General features: G+C 39.6%; 1 protein-coding gene across 2 annotated transcripts in view; it reads right to left on the bottom strand.

Moving 5' to 3' along the window:
• LOC136874832 (acetylcholine receptor subunit alpha-L1) overlaps window positions 1-20,996 on the bottom strand; it is a 103,431-nt gene that overhangs the window by 45,054 nt on the left and 37,381 nt on the right. For both annotated transcript variants that reach the window (XM_067148511.2, XM_067148512.2), the window contains exons 4-5: window positions 19,202-19,311; window positions 2,809-3,022 (exon numbers count right to left, since the gene is read on the bottom strand). In XM_067148511.2, the coding sequence (XP_067004612.2) occupies window positions 2,809-3,022; window positions 19,202-19,311 (324 nt within the window). The remainder of the gene's footprint in view (window positions 1-2,808; window positions 3,023-19,201; window positions 19,312-20,996) is intronic.

Raw genomic sequence — 20,996 nt, 5'->3', positions numbered from 1 at the left:
GGCGACAGCTCTAAATGCAGATCATTGATGACTGATTTTTTATTGATTCGGCAAAAGTCACCAGGGCACGAGATGTCAGCCTCAGTTTTAGATTGAACTTCTCTAAGAATTCATTCCAATATCAGCGCCTGTTGTGGTGACAATACGGCGGTCTATAGAAAATGCTGTATTTCAAACATTCAAGACACGAAGAATGCTCGGTCAAAGCCACCTAATCACTGAGATGTCCGCCGCATTTACTTATGAAACCTTCTGGACTGTTTCTTACAATTGCCATTAACCATGGGAATATACATTCTTGTATGAATTCTAGAAACAGATGGTGGTGGTGGTGGTGGTGGTGATTATTGTTTTAAAAGGAAGCGAAACTAGACAACCATCGTCTCTTAACACTAAGTAGAAGAAATATACAAGAGATTCGGTACTTTTAAAGAATGAAGGTAGCAGCCAAAGAAAGGGAAGGGACGCGATGGGCGTTGAAATAAAAATCTCCATAGGCTTCGCTAACCTAAGACCACCAGGGTCGGAAGAGAACAATATTTGACCAAGGGAGGTTGGAGGAGCCTGACAGCAGCAAGTGGAAGCAATGAGTATATATGTATACCGGGCTGAGTGCCTCAGACAGATGAGGCGCTAGCCTTCTGACCCCAACTTGGCAGGTTCGATCCTGGTCCAGTCCGGTGTTATTTGAAGGTGCTCAGATATGTCAGTCTCGTGTCGGTAGATTTACTGGCACGTAAAAGGACTCCTGTGGGACTAAATTCCGCCACCTCGCCGTCTCCGAAAACCGTAAAAGTACTTAGTGGAATGTAAAGCAAATAACATTATTATTATTATTATTATTATTATTATTATTATTATTATTATTATTATTATTATTATTATTATTATTATTATTATTATTATTAACGCGAGTATTAGCTAGTGGATCTTCGGACACCAACCCATTATTTATTTATTTACAGAGTTTACGCCCACATTGGAGCACTTAAATCAGACTACAACAAATTTGTCTTCCTTTTCTTCTCCCAAAAAGTCTTGAGTCTGGTTGACCTGGCTGCCCTCTCCGCATCCGTTATAACATATTGTTTCCTCTGTATAGTGGTCAGAGATGGCCTGATGCATTCATTCTTCAAAATACTTTTCTCGCCTCTGTTTTCTATGGTTTGCATGGTAATATTCAACTCCTCCAAATCACTTTGAACTTCTTTAAACCAATTGTTTTTTGATTTACTATTCCAAAAGTAATTAAATAATTGTTTTAAAACTCTGTTATCACTTAGTCGAAATATATGACACAAAAAAAGGCAATTCTTCTTTTTCTCATCGTGTCTGTGATGGACTCACTTTCCCGATAGATAACCTCATTCGGCAACAATCTCCACTGTCCATCCACCTGATGTTTCTTGTTTATGATCGTCCTGAGTATCCTTCGATCAACTCGTTGTAAGCGTTCTGTTGTTGATCTAGTATTGAGTTTAAATAATGTTTCACAAGCATAAGTTGCTTAGAGTTATAATGCCTAAATTTAGCATTAATTGAAAGACATTTCTTTTTGGTATGTAGGCCAAGTTATCCGTTGTGCCAGCTTCAGTTTATATATTCTGCTCTCTATTGATGGTTTTTCATTGCAATTCCAAGTGAGATTTTCACCCAAATATTTAAATGTACTTACAATTTCAATTCGTTTATTATTATTTAATAATAGCTCTGAATTTAGAGTTCTGAAAGTAGGCATTATTTTTGTTTTATCATACGAAATTTGCAATCCAACTTTTTTCGCTACATTTGCAAGTTTTTCCAATTGAACTTTAGCCTCTTCGAAACCATTTGCCAGTATCGCAAGATCATCCGCGAATGCCAAGCAATTTAGTTTGATAGTTTTTCCAATTTTAACTTTTAGAGGACATACCTTAGTCCACTCTCGCATGACCTTTTCCAATACACAATTGAACAATAATGGCGAAAGTCCATCTCCCTGGCGGAGGCCTGTTGTAATTGCAAATGATTTAGATAACTCATTTCTGAATCTAACTTTAGATTGAGTATTCTTAAGAGTCATACCAATCAGGCTATTAAGTTTGGAATGTAGACCAAATTCCTGAAGCACATTCAACAGTGATTCAGGATGTATACTATCATACGCCTTTTGAAAATCAACAAACGTAATAACTAAATTTTTGTTTCTAGATCTATGATGTTTCATAATCCATTTTAAACTGATGATTTGGTCAGGGCAGCTTCTTCCTGGACGAAATCCACCTTGATATTCCCCTAGTTCACAGTCAAGATGTCCCTGTATTCTGTTATAGATAATCTTAGATAAAATCTTATATGTAATATCCAATAATGATACTCCCCGATAATAATAATAATAATAATAATAATAATAATAATAATAATAATAATAATAATAATAATGTTATTTGCATTACGCCCCACTAACTACTTTTTACGGTTTTCGGAGACGCCGAGGTGCCGGAATTTAGTCCCGCAAGAGTTCTTTTATGTGCCAGTAAATCTACCGACACGAGGCTGACGTATCTGAGCACCTTCAAATACCACCGGATTGAGCCAGGATCGGACCTGCCAAGTTGGGGTCAAAAGGCCAGCGCCTCAACCGTCTGAGCCACTGAGCCCGGCGCTCCCAATTTGAGAGCCCCTGGTCTCTATTTTAGCTGTCTCTTACGACAGGCAGGGGATAACGTGGATATGTGCTACGGTCCCCTCCACAAGGGGTATACTGGAAAAATATCTTACTGTATATATCTCTCAACGCGTGAAGTAATAATGAGAGGAGTTACTCACACCTTCTCCCAAAATTGACAGATTGACTTGATAGCCATGATCCAGCCAAGAATGAAGGAACCAATGACACTCAGCACGCATAAAGGGCCAGTGGGTCGTTCGAGCTTCACACTGAACAGGAAACGTTGACGAAGGCATACAGCGCACCTTTCCCGAGCTCTCCAACATACACTTCGAATCGGCCAACATCTCCGGACCAAGCTGTTCCATTCCCCTGAAACAGTAAACATAAGGATCCTTAGCAATTAAATGCATTTGACTGATTACATAACTCAACTCGTATCTATTTTTTTCTGGGAAAGTATATTTCTATGTACTCTTAAGGATGCTGGCGGTGGTGATTATTGTTTATAGAGGAAGGTCATCTGTCAGTAGTGGTTTTAACATTTCTGTATATGCAGTCACAATTAATGCTTGCGTCCCACCAGTCGAAAAGAAGAAGTAAAATAACAGTAGTCAAGTACAGAATATGGAGCATCATACAAATAATATTTAAAATTACACAAAATCAGAGTATTCAGAAACTCAGAACTTTTGCAGATGGAAGGAAACTCACCAATCAAAGAATGTTTCGTCTCACTTGACGGTAGCGAACTTATTGATCAAATATTCATAGTTCAACATACATACATACATTATCATTATAGACTGTTATGCCTTTCAGCGTTCAGTCTGCAAGCCTCTGTAAATCGACTAAACGTCGCCACAATCCTCGATTTGCAACTAGTGTTGTGGCCTCATTTAGTTCTATACCTCTTATCTTTAAATCGTTAGAAACTGAGTCTAACCATCGTCGTCTTGGTCTACCTCTACTTCTCTAACCCTCCATAGCAGAGTCCATTATTCTCCTAGGTAACCTATCCTCCTCCATTCGCCTCACATGACCTCACCACCGAAGCCGGTTTATGCGTACAGCTTCATCCATCGAGTTCATTCCTAAATTATCCTTTATCTCCTCATTCTGAGTACCCTCCTGCCATTCTTCCCACCTGTTTGTACCAGCAATCATTCTCGCTACTTTCATGTATGTTACTTCTAACTTATGAATAAGATATCCTGAGTCCACCCAGCTTTCGCTCCCGTAAAGCAAAGTTGGTCTGAAAACAGACCGATGTAAATATAGTTTCGTCTGGGAGCTGACTTCCTTCTTACAGAATACTGTTGATCGCAACTGCGAGCTCACTGCATTAGCTTTACTACACTTTGATTCAATCTCACTTACTATATTACCATCCTGGAAGAACACACAACCTAAATACTTGAAATTATCGACCTGTTCTAGCTTTGTATCACCAATTTGACATTCAATTCTGTTGAATTTCTTACCCACCGACATCAATTTAGTCTTCGAGAGGCTAATTTTCACACCATACTCATTGCACCTATTTTCAAGTTCCAAGATATTACACTGCAGGCTTTCGGCACAATCTGCCATTAAGACCAAGTCGTCAGCATAGGCCAGACTGCTTACTACATTTCCACCTAACTGAATCCCTCCCTGCCATTTTATACCTTTCAGCAGATGATCCATGTAAACTATGAACAGCAAAGGTGAAAGATTTTTTTTTTTTTTTTTTTTTTGCTAGGGGCTTTACGTCGCACCGACACAGATAGGTCTTATGGCGACGATAGGTGAAAGATTACAGCCTTGTCTAACCCCTGTAAGTACCCTGAACCAAGAACTCATTCTACCATCAATTCTCACTGAAGCCCAATTGTCAACATAAATGCCTTTGATTGATTTTAATAATCTGCCTTTAATTCCATAGTCCACCAGTATGGCGAACATCTTTTCCCTCGGTACCCTGTCATATGCTTTCTCTAGATCTACGAAACATAAACACAACTGCCTATTCCTCTCGTAACATTTTTCAATTACCTGCCGCATACTGAAAATCTGATCCTGACATCCTCTCTGTGGTCTGAAGCCACACTGGTTTTCATCCAACTTCCTCTCAACAACTGATCGCACACTCCCTTCCAAGATGCCAGTGAATACTTTGCCTGGTATACTAATCAATGAGATACCTCGATAGTTGTTGCAATCCTTCCTGTTCCCTTGCTTATAGATAGGTGCAATTACTGCTTTTGTCCAATCTGAAGATACCTTACCAACACGCCATGCTAATCTTACTAATCTATGAAGCCATTTCATCCCTGCCTTCCCACTATACTTCACCATTTCAGGTCTAATTTCATCTATTCCTGCTGCCTTATGACAATGGAGTTTATTTACCATCCTTTCCACTTCCTCAAGCATAATTTCACCAAAATCAACTTCCTCCTCCCCATGAGCTTGGCTGTTCGCAACATCACCAGGATGATTTCCTTTTACATTGAGAAGATGTTCAAAATATTCCCTCCACCTCTCCAGTGATTCCCTGGGATCTATTATGAGTTCACCTGAATTACTCAAAACACTGTTCATTTCCTTTTTCCCTCCCTCCCTAAGATTCTTTATTACTGCCCAGAAAGGTTTCCCTACTGCTTGACCTAGCCTTTCTAGGTTATTACGAAAATCTTCCCTCGACTCCCTTTTGGATTCAACAACTATTTGTTTCACTCTGTTTCTTTCATCTACGAACAAATCCCTGTCTGCCTCGGCCCTTGTTTGGAGCCATTTCTGACAAGCCTTCTTTTTACATTTACAAGCTGCTCTCACTTCATCATTCCACCACGATGGTCGCCTTTTCCCATCTTTACACACAGTTGTTCCTAGGCATTCCCTTGATGTTTCTACTACAGCATCCCTGTATGCCACCCATTTACTTTTTATAACCTGAACCTGCTTACTGTCTACTGTTCGAAACTTCTCACTAATCATATCCATGTACTTCTGTCTAATTTCCTCGTCCTGGAGATTTTCTACCCTTATTCGTTTGCAGACAGATTTCACTTTCTCTACCATAGGCCTAAAGATATTTAGTTCACTACAGATCAGATAGTGGTCTGTATCATCGAAAAATCCCAGGAAAACTCATACATTCCTAACAGATTTCCTGAATTCAAAGTCTGTTAAGATATAGTCTATTATGGATCTGGTACCCCTAGCCTCCCATGTGTAGCGGTGAATAGCCTTATGCTTGAAGAATGTATTCGTAACAGCTAAACCCATACTAGCACAGAAGTCCAACAAACGCTTCCCATTCCCATTAGCTTCCATATCTTCCCCACATTTACCAATCACCCTTTCGTATTCTTCAGTTCTATTCCCAACTCTCGCATTGAAATCACCCATTAGCATTATTCTATCCTTGCTGTTGACCCTGACCACAACGTCACTCAATGTTTCATAAAACTTGTCAACTTCATCCTCATCTGCACCCTCACATGGTGAATACACGGACACAATTCTAGTCCTGATTCCTCCAACTGACAAATCTGCCCACACCATTCGCTCATTTACGTACCTAACAGAAACTGTGTTGCGTGCAATGGTATTCCTGATAAAGAGCCCTACCCCAGACTCTGCTCTTCCCTTTCTAACACCCGTCAAGTACACTTTATAATCTCCTATCTCTTCCTCGTTATCAACCGGTAACTAAATGTACTCCAGAATATGATTTTTGTATTATAATCCGTATCCTTAAATTTTGTAAGGAGAGTTGTCTAAAAGAACCTCCGTGGCTCAGATGGCAGCGCGTCGGCCTCTCACCGCTGGATACCGTCGTTCAAATTCCGGTCACTCCATGTGAGATTTGTGCTGGACAAAGCAGAGAAGGGACAGGTTTTTCTCTGGGTACTCCGGTTTTCCCTGTCATCTTACATCCAAGTCTCCATTCTCATTTCATAGCATTTATCAGTCATTAATAAATCACTTTGGGAGTGGCGACCCCATCGTACTAATAGCCTATATATGATTCATTACTTTCCTGACCCGGTCAATAACTGGAAAACAGGTTGTGGGTTTTCATTCAGTTGTGTAAAAATGATAGAAGATGTGAAACATTGGTCTGATAAGCCTTTGAAAAGTGATGAAAAGCAACAAGTTTTAAATATTATTTTATTTCATTGCAACTTACATGGTTCGTTGGGGATACGTCCCATCATGTTTCAGGCATGGTCGAACAATATTACTTTAATCAAAATTGAGTAACTGATACCATTTTATTGTGCTTCTATCCCTCTACTAAACTATGCTGTTTTTTGCAACAAAAAAGAACAAAATCCTATCGTTTCAGGGTATGAAAGTACAACTTTGCTTTCAAACAGAACAATCTCCGCCATCGGCTGAAATCAAGTGGGGCAATCTCCTTAACTTCTTTCCGTTCTGGCCATGTGAATGCTGCTATATTGTTTCAATTGAGTTTAAAAAGTGAGATTTTACTGCTAATCTGTAGGATTTGTAGTTATATTGGGGGTATATTCAGTGTTTTGAAACTATATGAAGGTGCACGAACATATTATATGATCAAAACAAGCTGTAACTTTCTTGGTAGTGTTCTGTGATGGATACGATACCAACTAGAGTATGGTTCCAGTGTATGGGACACTCACCAGGATTACCTAATTCGAAAACTGGAAAAATCCTAAGAAAAGCAGCTCGATTTGTTCTGGGTGATTTCCGACAAAAGAGTAGCGTTACAAAAATGTTGCAAAGTTTGGGCTGAGAAGAATGGGGAGAAAGAAGACGAGCTGCTCGACTAAGTGGTATGTTCCGAGCTAACAGCGGAGAAATGGCGTGGAATGGCATTAGTAGACGAATAAGTTTGAGTGGCGTCTTTAAAGGTAGGAAAGATCACAACATGAAAATAAAGTTGGAATTCAAGAGGACAAATTGGGTCGAATATTCATTTATAGGAAGGGGAGTTAGGGATTGGAATAACTTGCCAAGGGAGATATTCAATAAATTTCCAATTTCTTTGAAATCATTTAAGAAAGGGCTGGGAAGACAACAGATAGGGAATCTGCCACCTGGGCGACTGCCCTAATTGCAGATCAGTATTGATTGATTGATTGATTGATTGATTGATTGATTGATTGATTGATTGATTGATTGATTGATTGATTGATTGATTGATTGATTGATTGATTGATTGATTGATTGATTGATTGATTGATTGATTGATTGATTGATTGATTGATTGATTGATTGATTGATTGATTGATTGATTGATTGATTGATTGATTGATTGATTGATTGATTGATTGATTGATTGATTGATTGATTGATTGATTGATTGACACATGTGTCAACCACAAAAGCGATCAAATGGACCCTGGATCAAAGGAAATGGAATTCAGTTGTTGCTAAAAAGCTTAAGTAATGATAACCTGTGCAGAGGAGGAAGAGGAGGAGCCCAAGAGATGAAAAACATATTGGAAAGTGATTTCAAATTAAATTTATGTTCGGAACAGTAAAAGTACAAAGGTTCTTGTATGTCAGTAAGTTTTTCTGAATATCTTTCATGTCTCCAGAAAACGTGTTGATACTAGAGCTAAAATATATGCACGAACAGGTAACACCCGCCCCCTCCGTTGAATATCGCGGGGGGATAAGAAGACACAAATATTCTGACCAAACAACGAAAGCCTTGATTGCGTGTTGAATCATACTAATCCCGTAATAAGTCAAGGCTTAGAATGAACTGGCCTTATGAATTAAGTGTTCTTTTCCGTGAAGATAATATTATCCGTCACTTTTGCAACAATATTAAATAAACGTACCATTTAGTGCCATTCTTGATCTTTTAATTAAGTGTAAATAATATAAATAATATTGTAATGGCGTTTATACTCAAATAAAGAGTGTAGGTATCACAATTATGTATGCTATTAACAGAAAGATCAATCTTTATGCATGTTGATATCAAAAAGAGCAATATCCAAGAAAATCGTTCAGTTTGTATCAAAAGAGACAATATTCAAACTTAAAATATCTAAGTAATTGGTTTTCTTTGATTATTCTTTGATTATGCAACCCATTTTCTGTATATACAGGATGTAACCGTGATGATGTTACAAACTTTCAAGGATAATGGAGGATGGCAAATGGAGCGGTTTGAAATAAGGAATCGCAGTATAACTCAAAAACCATTCAGGTAGAGTGGACAGAAATGCACTGGAAAAAAATTGACTCCTACTGTAAAATTCAGGAAGGTGAAGATTTCTCCTTTTGATACCAATAGTCTCATATGGCATAGCACACAGTGATGGTAAACTTAGTAAGGAATCCAAACATTTACGCAGGCTAGCACAGATTCTTGTAAAATACGCTTTCATTTACTCGTAAATCACTCGAGACTTTAAAGCACATAGACACTGACGGAACATCACCATATCAATTATCATCTATCTAAATTATTTTTTCTAGGAATACGAATAGGTTTACTATTTAGAATTAGAAAAAGTATTTCCTAATCTCAGACTTATTCTCATAAGGATACATGCACACTACTGTTTTGTCATCGACTTCAAAATAGTCACGATGCATATTCCTAATCCCCTTCTCTCTTAATGTTTTATTCCTTAGAAAACTTAAGAAAAATTGTATGAGAGCCATTGCCGTAGTGCACAATTTAGATCTAGGAGGTAAAACTGCTCCTTTTACAGCTTGATCGGCCAGTTTGTTGTCCGCAGTCCATGCAAAGGTGATTCGGATGGCAGCATCGCACAGCCTGGTTAGTGGGAAAACATTCAATCTAATCAAATGCATAGCAATGGATCGAACACATTATACGAATGACAAGCTTGCGGATATTCTGTTTGCAGTATTCTTGTAAAGGGGCATGGCAATAATGACGAGCAGCTGCGCTTTATGCATAGCAGTATCCAGACAGACGACATCCAGATTGCCGTATGCTCTAGAATGCAGAGAACAGATTACGCCAGTAAGGTAAGTAACATTATGGCAACTCGTCCACTCAGGATACGGCTAAGGAACCCGAAAGAAATGATTTAGGTGAGAAAAGCTGTTCTCATTAAACTTCATACAAGTACTAGATCTGTGGCACACATACTGGGAGTACATTATGTTAAAGTATGTATGTTGAGTAATCAGCCTAAAGGCTGGTTGTATCCTCAACAGGTCGACCACCAGCTGTCACAAATGGCCTAGGCGTCACTTAAGACGCATACAAGGGAAATTAGGAGTGGTGTACTTCCCCGTTGCTTTCTTCGCCGAAAAATTGAAAATTATCAATTTCGGATGCGCCTCGGGCGTTAAATACCTAACTCGACATTAAAATATCACTTTAATATATTATATTATAAATTGCTATTAAAAAGTCGTAATGGACATCAAACACTGATTCCCTAAATAACAGAACACTTCAAATTCATATGTGTTTGATTAGCCTACTCTCACACATAAAGCGAATGACAGATCACCAATAATCTCGTCATCGTCAAGTATAAGTTCGATATTTGCTTGCAAGCCGTATTTGCTTCCTAGGCAATAGAAATGGACGCACTAATTTAGAAAGTGTGAACGATGAGTTCGGTATCACATGAATGCGCTTAAAGAGATAAGAGTGCGTAGATCTTCCGAAACTATCTACTCAACCTTTTCAAAACTACGGCCTCTCTCCGTGAAGGCTACAGAGATGATCGCCATATTGTTTTCAGGTTGTTGGAAGTTGGGATAGCTAGCTACTCCGATTCCCAGACCGCCAAGATGCGTCGGCGTTCCTGGAAACAAATCTCTCGGGGCATAGAGTAAAAGTATATCATGTTATATCGAGTCCTCGTAGTACAAGTCGCTGATTATATTTTCAACAGTTAGCAGAAGAAAATTATTATTAAAAAAAAAACAAAAATACAATTTTCTGAAATGTATTAATGTAGGCTTATTTATTTGAAACACTCTACAATTAATACTGTCTCTGTTTTTAAAATTTCAAATTTATGTCCCGAAATGCAGCTACTTTTGACTAATACTCTTTACCCCTGGCACGAAACAAATATCCCTACCACGTACGTTCCACGGAAAACCACTTCCAGGATGGTGTAACTGTTCGTTCTCCTAAGCTTGACACTCGGGGAGACGAAAGTTAATAGCTGGGGACACATGAATATAAATATAAACTATATAAGGCTTGCCCGCAAATTGCCACGCAAATAGAATCAATTATCACTCCATGGTTTCCCATTTCTCTATGCAATGTTTGGGCGCCAGCTTTACAGTTTCAAACAAAACTGTACAGCAAAATTTATATTTACTAGCATAGAGACTTATACTTAAATCACAGGGGTAGGATTGTAAATAATTAACCATAAAGGTATCGCTTTGAGAAAGAAAATTAACGCAATATCTGGTCAAATGAATTTATTAAACAAAAAATGAGATGAGTTGGAAAAGTACCTTTTAGCTTGGAGGGAATTAAGAATTTAACGTTACTGTAATTTACTGTTGCTTGCATAGGCTAATTCAGGCTCACTAATTTGTAGCTTCCGTTGAGGTTATCTGTATTCCGTGGTTACTCGTTCCCCTTTTCTCGTTGCAAACTGGCTCCATGGACATCCTTCCTTCCTTCTGTGATATGGTTTGGGCTATCTTGACTAACACTCCCTAATTGCCTAGTCTTTAAATTAGACATTGGCCCTATACTTGTGAAAATTGATCACCGTTGATCGTATGAGGAGAAAATTCAGTGTTGTGAATTTTTCCATGTTATCAGAAATCTCAATCCAACTTAGCTATTCTACTGATACAATCACTGATCTCTATACATGGATCGCTGATGGCAGGTTTCCGCTGCAGGAGAAAGTACGCTAAGTTGAGCGCGCGGTTCGCCATGTTGGCGTACCCAACCTAGAGCTCTCCTTATGGGGAAGCAATGATAATATAGTCAATTTTAAGTCGCAATTAATGGCGCCTTGGAATAATTAAAAATATAGAGACATGTTCACTCAAAGCATAAGGACATTGGGATCACTGACACGTCATTCCGAGCTCAGTAAATCTCCGGGATAGCGATAAACATGAGTGTATAGTAACGGCCGACAAATATTAACTTAGGTGCTGAATACATGCAGTTAGCGATCGGTAACACAATACGAGTGAAAATCAGTTTCTGGAAACATTGCTGTAAATTGTATACATGTATGCCACGAAATTATGCATTCTTAAAATGTTGATTTTTTTTTTTTTTTTGCTATGGGCTTTACGTCGCACCGACACAGATAGGTCTTATGGCGACGATGGGATAGGAAAGGCCTAGGAGTTGGAAGGAAGCGGCCGTGGCCTTAATTAAGGTACAGCCCCAGCATTTGCCTGGTGTGAAAATGGGAAACCACGGAAAACCATTTTCAGGGCTGCCGATAGTGGGATTCGAACCTACTATCTCCCGGATGCAAGCTCACAGCCGCGCGCCTCTACGCGCACGGCCAACTCGCCCGGTTAAAATGATGTACCTATAAACGTAGCTCACTATACAGGCCTAGATTCGATATATCGTAATCGGTGCTTGATAATGAATTTCTGTTTCCTGTTTCCATGAAATAACACGCATATTATCAAATTAAAATATCATTGAAGCAAATGTACACATTTATAAAACCAGCAAATATTCAAAACTCGTCAATATATCACATTACCTGCAGCTTAATTTAGTATTACAGACTTCTTTAATTAAATTCAGCTAGCAAAGCGATATTGATAGTCATCATCAGAAATATGTAACACCAGTTAAAAGAGTCCCAAATACCACGAATAGTATAATGGGATAGCCCCAAACACCCACCACACTTTCCCTTCTTCCACCGCTCCAGTGTCTGAAACCCATAATTATTACTGATGTAAATAAGGTCTAGAATTCCTCCAGACTTAATTTTCTAATATTGTTATCAGGCCACGTCAATTATTTCATCGAAACCGTCAGTTTAATTATGAGAAATAAAAAAATATAAGTAAATCTTTACTTGCAGTTAATGTTCAGTAAAATTGAAGACAGTTGGCTGTACAACACTTCTAAGGTGTACAATTTGTCCATTTCTATCAAAACAGTCTTCCTCTAAGTGATCCGAGCAGAGAACAGCTGTTTTAGAAGGCTCCCAATTCTCCCGCCTGATACTCCTAATCGATGATCTTAGATTTTCGGGTCTCGAGAAAGGAAACCTAGAAAAATTAATTGCCATTTTGCTCCCAGAATATGCGAAATAAGATACAATAAACCTAAAACTCAAAACACTACCCTAGGAAGATTCTTATGTACAGTATAAAACTCCCCGATGAAATGATTTCTCCTTCTTCTGATCGGTTCTGTTTGTACATTCATAAGCTGAACACTGCGGTATGTTAATACCCCGTAGAATATTTCTTCATTCATATTTCAGATAAACACGTACATATTTAAATTGAATCTTGTAATCCACAAGTATACTACAAGGCAACGAACCTAGATTCGTAAAATATACCACTATTTACTTTGCAATAACACAGCACAGAACTCCCGTGGAACTACAATCAGGAGGCCTGGCGTCACTGAACTAAGCATAAACAAACCAAGCGCGCTCCTCGTGGTCTACTGCACCGTGCGCTCGCTGCCATCTTACTACTCCAGTCATCTTCTATTCGGCTTACTGCTACCCAGGCTACCAGCCATCCAGGTATAGAGATCAGTGGATACAATACAGATTTGTACCAAGCACCGTGGACTTGAACTAACGTAGTTCTTCGTCCAGAATAATAATAGCATATACCTCAAGGCGTATGCTTGTTTCGTCTCACCCTGATCCGACAACATCACAGCAGCTACGTACTGTGTCTTGAAGCGACAACACACTGTCCCGAAAATAACTATGTCTCGAAGCGACCACTCACTGTCTCAAAAATAAATTGTAGTTGTGTGTCGAGGATTGCTCCGCGACAGATAATATACAGGAGCTCTCCCCACTCTTGGTAACAGCTCCATACCCAGTCTCCATACAACGAAGCATCTGATTCGTTGATCTCATATCATATCTTCCCTCTCTTCATTCTTCACCCGTAAGCAGTAGGCGTGGCGATCATGTAGTCTCCTAGCTTGCTAGCCTTGCACGCGGGTCACTGTATAGTGCAGTACTCATGAGTTAAACCCAATGACTCATCATAACTTCCCCGCTTCAAGAATAACTTTTCCGTGTACACAATATGAAATGAAATGACACAAACTCAGTCTCAACATATTGACCATATTTACAGTACATAATGAATTCCTATCTTATAATTTAAATAATGAATGATGTTCTAATATATACAATCTGATTCCAAAAGCCTTATTTACAATTGATTGAAGTTAATATGTGTTAATGAATAATTACCGATGGCGGATAATCTTGATATCGAGTGATATCACGTAATAGGACTGTACAATAAATTAGGATGGCTAGAGAAGCCTGGATGGTTACAATGGCTGAGGTGGGAATCGAACCCACCTCTACTCAGTTGACCTCCCAAGGCTGAGTGGACCCCGTTCCGTTCCTCGTACCACTTTTCAAATTTCGTGACAGAGCCGGGAATCGAACCCGGGCCTCCGGGGGTGGCAGCTAATCACACTAACTACTACACCACAGAGGCGGACGGCCTTATTTCAGTACAGTAGTATTTATTTGCAGTCCGATCTTTGCTAAAGAAGTTGTTACTAGATCTGTAAGTTGTTCAGTTGCTGCTTTGCTCTTGTTCAGATTTTCCATACCCAAAATTAATTTGTACCCATATTCTTCCGCTATTTCTCTTTCAATTATTTCTCTCAGATCATGATCGACTGCTAAACTGACTAGTATAGGAGCAAGACCGACTCCAATCCTCAAACCTTAATGCTACTGTCGATGTCCGGTTCCATACCTAATGGTTAGCGTGCTGGCCTTTGGTCAAAGGGGCCCCGTGTGCGATTCCGGCAGGATCGGAATTTTAACCATTATTGTTTAATTCCACCGGCACGGTGACTGGGTGTATGTGTCGTCATCATTATTTCATCCTCATCACGATGCGCAGACCGCCTTCGGGAGTCAAATCAAAAGACCTGTATCTGGCGAGCCGAACTTGTCCTCGGACACTCCCGGCACTAAAAGCCATACGCCATTCGATTTCATTTTTAAGCTACTCTCGATCGTCCCAAGATGGCGAATCGAGTAGTCGGATTGTTAGAAACTTGGGTTTGTTGTTTTCGTTCGCAGTCGGTGTAATTTCATGAAAGATATATGTTAGTTTATTTGTGAAATCTGTAAGTGTGCGAGTGTATTTATTTAAGTCAGTGGACACTTAGGATCTGTAATTACACGCAGTAATATGAGAATTGATTTGCTTTGATCGTGCTGTGAGCCGGGTTCAAGTCTTACTACGGCCATGGAAGTTCTAGCCCATACCAGAAGAAATTTGCGCACGCATTAAAGTTTATACACTATTATTAAACATATATTCTGCTCTGGCACTCATTCCAACGGCTCCTGAGCATGTATTACGTTGTTACTTAAATAGCGTAAATTTACGTGCACAGTGTTCTTTTAGTTTACCAGGTTACGCCCTCAAATTTATCCGATTTAACCTCATGAACTTTTTATAGGGCTAATTATTGTGCGATCAAATGTGTGCAGCTTGGCCCGCAAACTAATAAACCTCCTGCAACAACCATCACACATGCAATTTTAGCTTGAGTATGAGAAAACATAATGAGAAGAGTGACATTGTATGCGGGACTATTTTGAACATGTGAAAAGTGCAATAATATTCAAACATATTTGGGTTTTACTTTCACTTTCTTTTTCATATGATTGCACCTGCCAGGTGTGGCAAACCAACATACTACGAATTTGTACTGAAACACCCACTACCTTGCATTGATTCAGTATGGGAATAAAGAATCTTCAAACTACGTTCCAATGAAATGAAATGATGTCATTTCCGGATTTAATGACACTAATTGCAACATATGATTATTTCCCCAAAAATACTTTTCGGCTGCTGGCAGCGCACAAGGTACTTTGATTCATACTTTAAGCATTCCCCTATTCAAAAGAACCTAAAACAATATATAAAATTAATTTAATATATATTTCCCACCCATTTGGTTTTATAGTAGCGTGCCTGCCTCTTACGAGGAGGGCCCGGATTCGATTCCCAGCCAGATCAGGGATTTTTACCTGAATCTGAGGGTGCTTCGAGGTCCATTCAGCCTACGTGATTACAATTGGGGAGCTATGTGACGGTGAGATAATGGCCCCGGTCTAGAAAACCAAGAATAATGGTGAGAAGATTCGTTGTGCTGACCACACGACATCTCGTAATGTGGAGGCGTTCGGGCTGAGCAGCGGTCGCTTGGTAGGCCAAGGCCTTCAAGGATCTCGTGCCATGGGTTTTAGTTTTTTATTTGTTTTATAGCATTTACAATATTACTTGCTTCAGGTACCTTTTAAGTCCATAAATACTGTATTTTCCTTCCTGTTTAGAAATGTTCAACGACACAGAATGCTTAAATGCAAGAAACATCAATAATATTAAATTTACGATCACTCATATCAATCAATACTTAGTCATTCCGTGGTGGTGGTTATTTTAAGAGAAGTACAATTGGGCGTCCACCCTCTCTTAACAATAATCAAAGGTAAAATGGAAGTGGTCTGACACCTCGTAGTATTAACGTAACAGCATAAGGAAGGAAAGGACCACGAGCAGTGTGAAAATGAAATACACCCTAGACCTCGCAAACCTGATACCGTCCAGGTCGGAAGAAAACCAAGGAATATCAGAAAGGAAATATTAAAGTGAGGAGACTGGCACGAGTAAGTGGAAACATTGTCATACTCAGCTAGGCACCCGTGGTCACCAACCCGTCATCTCAAGTTGAGAGCCCGAGGGTCACTTTCTAAATAATATCTACTTCAGAATAGGATTATGATCTATGGGAGTGGGAATTAGGAGTTACATTTCAAAGAGGGTCATAATAGGAGTTCACAAAATGATAAAAAGCAGACTTTCAACTCGCAACATGAGCAGCGAATGAAAAACGTGTCACTGCACTGATCGAAAAGTCCACTACATTTTAATTAAAAGTGGTCCGACTCGTTGGCTGAATGGTTAGCGTACTGGCCTTCGGTTCAGAGGGTCCCGGGTTCGATTCCCGGCCGGGTCGGGGATTTCAACCTTAATTGGTTAATTCCAATGGCTCGGGGGCTGGGTGTTTGTGCTGTACCCAACATCCCTGCAACTCACACACCACACATAACACTATCCTCCACCACAATAACACGCAGTTACCAACACATGGCAGATGCCGCCCACCCTCATCTGAGGGTCTGCCTTACAAGGGCTGCACCCGGCTAGAAATAGCCACACGAAATTTTTAAAAAAAATTAAAAGTGAACTACTTTTGTGTAGTAAACCATCCAGTCCTATTCAGAACATATGCGCCCTATTTATTATTCATGTATCCTAATCAAAGCAGTATTATAGAGCCGATTTTATGTCTGACTAGCTGTAGTACCCGCCCATGATGGGACAATATATACAATGTGCAAAGTTATGTAACTCCCCAGCTACTTTCCGCCAATATTCAGGCATGCTGTTTTAATTGGGACACGGCAGTAATCCCATCTATCAGAGATGAGTGGTAGCAGAAGAGAGAAGTAAATTCACAACAATGGTCAATGTAACATTATTGTTGATAAGTTTTATGAGCTTTCGATATTGTAGGCCTTCACGTTTGGTTTCTTCCGACTCTGGGATAAGAGCATCTAATGTAAAGGCAGTCCTTAATTCTTTTATTCTTCAAGTGATCATTCCTTTACGATTTCTCGTCGTCTTTTATAATCATTTTCACATTTTTCCTTGTCGAAACGGACGATGACCACGCGGTTTTACACCTTAAGACAATCATGACAAAAGCCATCGTCCTCTCAATTTTAATTACTGCGTTGATGGGGTGAAAGTTCCCTTTGGGGATCATTGTAAATACCTAGGTCTTAATATAAGGAAAGATCTTCATTGAGGTAATCACATAAATATGATTGTAAATAAAGGGTACAGATCTCTGCACATAGTTATGAGGGTATTTAGGGGTTGTAGTAAGGATCTAAAGGAGAGGGCGTATAAGTCTCTGGTAAGACCCCAACTGTAGTATGGTTCCAATGTATGGGACCCTCACCAGGATTACTTGATTCAAGAACTGGAAAAAATCCAAAGAAAAGCAGCTCGATTTGTTCTGGGTGATTTCTGGCAAAAGAGTAGCGTTACAAAAATGTTGCAAAGTTTGGGCTAGGAAGATTTGGGAGAAAGAAGAGCTGCTCGTCAAAGTGGTATGTTCCGAGCTGTTGGCGGAAAGATGGCGTGCGAGGACATTAGTAGACGAATAAGTTTGAGTGGTGTCTTTAAAAGTAGGAAAGATCACAATATGAAGATAAAGTTAGAATTCAAGAGGACAAATTGGGGCAAATATTCATTTATAGGAAGGGGAGTGAGGGATTGGAATAACTTACCAAGGGAAATGTTCAATAAATTTCCAATTTCTTTGAAATCATTTAAGAAAAGGTTAGGAAAACAACAGATAGGGAATATGCCACCTGGGCGACTGCCCTAAATGCAGATCAGTAGTGATTGATTTGATTGATTGACACGATTTAATATTTCCATGTTAATAACGCTTGTAGTTGATATGGACTAAGCAACAAAACTCTAAATTCATTATTCTATTATCATAGTCGGTACGGTAAAACTGTATAAGACATAAATGATTGTAACTTGTATTCTCTTTTAACTTTTGTTACAGTATGTAATACTTTTCGATAGGTATTTAAAAAAAAATGTTAAGCACCTTCCCCTAAACTACCATTTCATCCAGCGTGAATAAAAATTATTTATAACCTATACTGTAGCACCTTATTCCCAGACTTTACATACAGTACCGATTTGCATTAACTTCTGTTCACCCATTTTCTCGTGTTCGGTGTTAATTTGGACTTAGCAACAAAAAAACGAAATTCACGAATATCTGTTGTCGTAGCCGATACGATACAAAATATAAGGCATAAATGAACGGAAATTTAATTCTATATAACTTATGTTATGTAGTATTCATCGATAGCGCCATTAATAACATAAATATTCGAAAATTAAATCTTAGGCCTTCCCCTAAACTACCATTTGACGCAGCGTGAATAAAATTATTTATAGCCTAGATTGCAGTGCCTCATCCCCCGACTTTACGTACCCATTTTCATTAAATTCTCTTCAGCCATTTTCTCGTGATGTCCGTAGGCCTACATACATACAGACAGATACACAGACAGAAAAGACGGAATATTCAAAAGTGCATTTCCTTGTTGCTGTGGACACGACCGATACAGAAATAGCATTCCTTAAAAATTCTGAGCAATGTACAGCAAAACTCTTATTCTATATAATATATAGATTGTTTTCGTGGTAAGCTACATGCTTTGCAACTTATTCTTGCTAATTCGTATGTACAAACAGAAAACTCACATGTGTTCAAATGAGAGATCGGGTATCCAGATGGAGCTGGCTGAGACCATAAGTGTCTTGATTCCACCGTAGTTCTCCGGGGACCATGTCAAAAATTGATCGTTCCATGCCTGAAAAATATACAATCATGTAATATTCAATTAAGTACGATTTTACGATACTAAAACGTAGCATCAATTTGGCTTCTAAAATCTCTTGGATAAGAATGTATTCGCCAATAAAGAACTGACTAGAGATCAGCGTATCGCGAACATTAAAAATGAGCAGAGTAGTTATGAAAACAGATTGCCTAACAAGGTTCAGTAAAGGTGGATGTTAGGAAATGTCTTCCAGATATGGATGACTGGTGGGAGATGAATTGCCCCTCATGCAATAGAATGGTAATAGCTGCATTTGAACTCATGTTACTTAATAGCATCTATTGTGCAACGTGTGTCCTCCAGTTTACGAGCGAGTGTAAAAAGTGACTAGTGGAGTGGTCGTGGTGATTATTGCTTTAAGGGGAAGTTCAATTAGGCAACGATCATCTTTTAGCGCTAACCAGAGGAATAAATCGAAGCGATTGATTATTCGAAGAATGATTGTATCGACAAAGGAAAGGCGTGAAATTGAAAGAGTTCCTGGGCTTCACACAGTGCAACTAATACTGTCTAGGTCGGAAGAGAATAAGAGTTGACCAAATGAAGTCCGGTAGGAAGTGTGAAAGTGAGGAGCTTGGCAAATGTAAGTTGAAACAATGCTAGACCCAGTCAGGTGAACCACGTTCCCACGTTGAGAGCCACTGGGGTCTCCTATCGGTCATGTCATACGACAACCATGGAATACTATGGATGAATTCTACCAACCCCACACTCTGAGGAAGTGCACATTAGATTTGGTCTAATAAAATTGTGTGTTAATGAATATTCTTAACGGCAAGTGATGTGATACATCGTTTGAGGTAGGCCTACCTCCACGTTGTGTTCGTGACTACTTTCCAATAAGAATTACATCAGAGTGTTCATATGAAGCGATGCGCGCAGCTTTAGCTCAAATAATGAGAAAGATTTGCAAGGAATACCTATTCAAAGATGCAGAAGTGGCATTTTAATAGAAGTACAACTAAGCCATCATCCCTCTTAACATCAATGAAAGGAAGACAGGAAGGATCCGACCCATTGAAGAATGAAGATACCAGCAAAATATAGGAAAGAGCGAGAAAATGAAAGACTTAAATGAAGGTAGGATGCTCCCTTTCGACGTCCGTCGATGAAATATGGTCCGATGAGGTAGTAAGTAAGCCAAGATCCCACATCAGATAGGGTGATAGACATAAAGCTGAAAATGACAGGCCAGTCAGTTTGACATGCATTGCATGTAAGGTTTGGGAAAGCATTATTTCTGATTACACTGACTGAGCAAATGTCATGGGATAGCGGAGCACTGACGCGCAGGTGTGTTGTCTGCGCACCACACGCCCCCTGTGCCAGCGGCAGTTGTATAAGAGACCTAGTGAGCAGTGGCTGTGCATGTGACAGGTGTAACATGGAACGTCGTCGTGAGCTGACACCGTTCGAACGGGGTATGGTGGCCGGTGTCCGACGGATGGGAAGTGCGATTACAGAAGTGGTGCGGGAATTCGGCTTCACACGATCAACCGTGTCTAGGGTGTTTCGTGAATGGTTGAATGCAGGTGTCACCGTCCACAACAGACGAACGATCGGCCGTCCAGCCGCCCGCGATGACCGTAACAGGCGACATCTGAGACGGATTGTCAATAGTGACAGACGGGCAACCGTGCAACAAATCACGGCTC

This window comes from Anabrus simplex, chromosome 5 (assembly GCF_040414725.1).
Source record: "Anabrus simplex isolate iqAnaSimp1 chromosome 5, ASM4041472v1, whole genome shotgun sequence".
NCBI lineage: Eukaryota > Metazoa > Arthropoda > Insecta > Orthoptera > Tettigoniidae > Anabrus > Anabrus simplex.
This window is presented reverse-complemented; position numbering and strand designations above follow the sequence as displayed.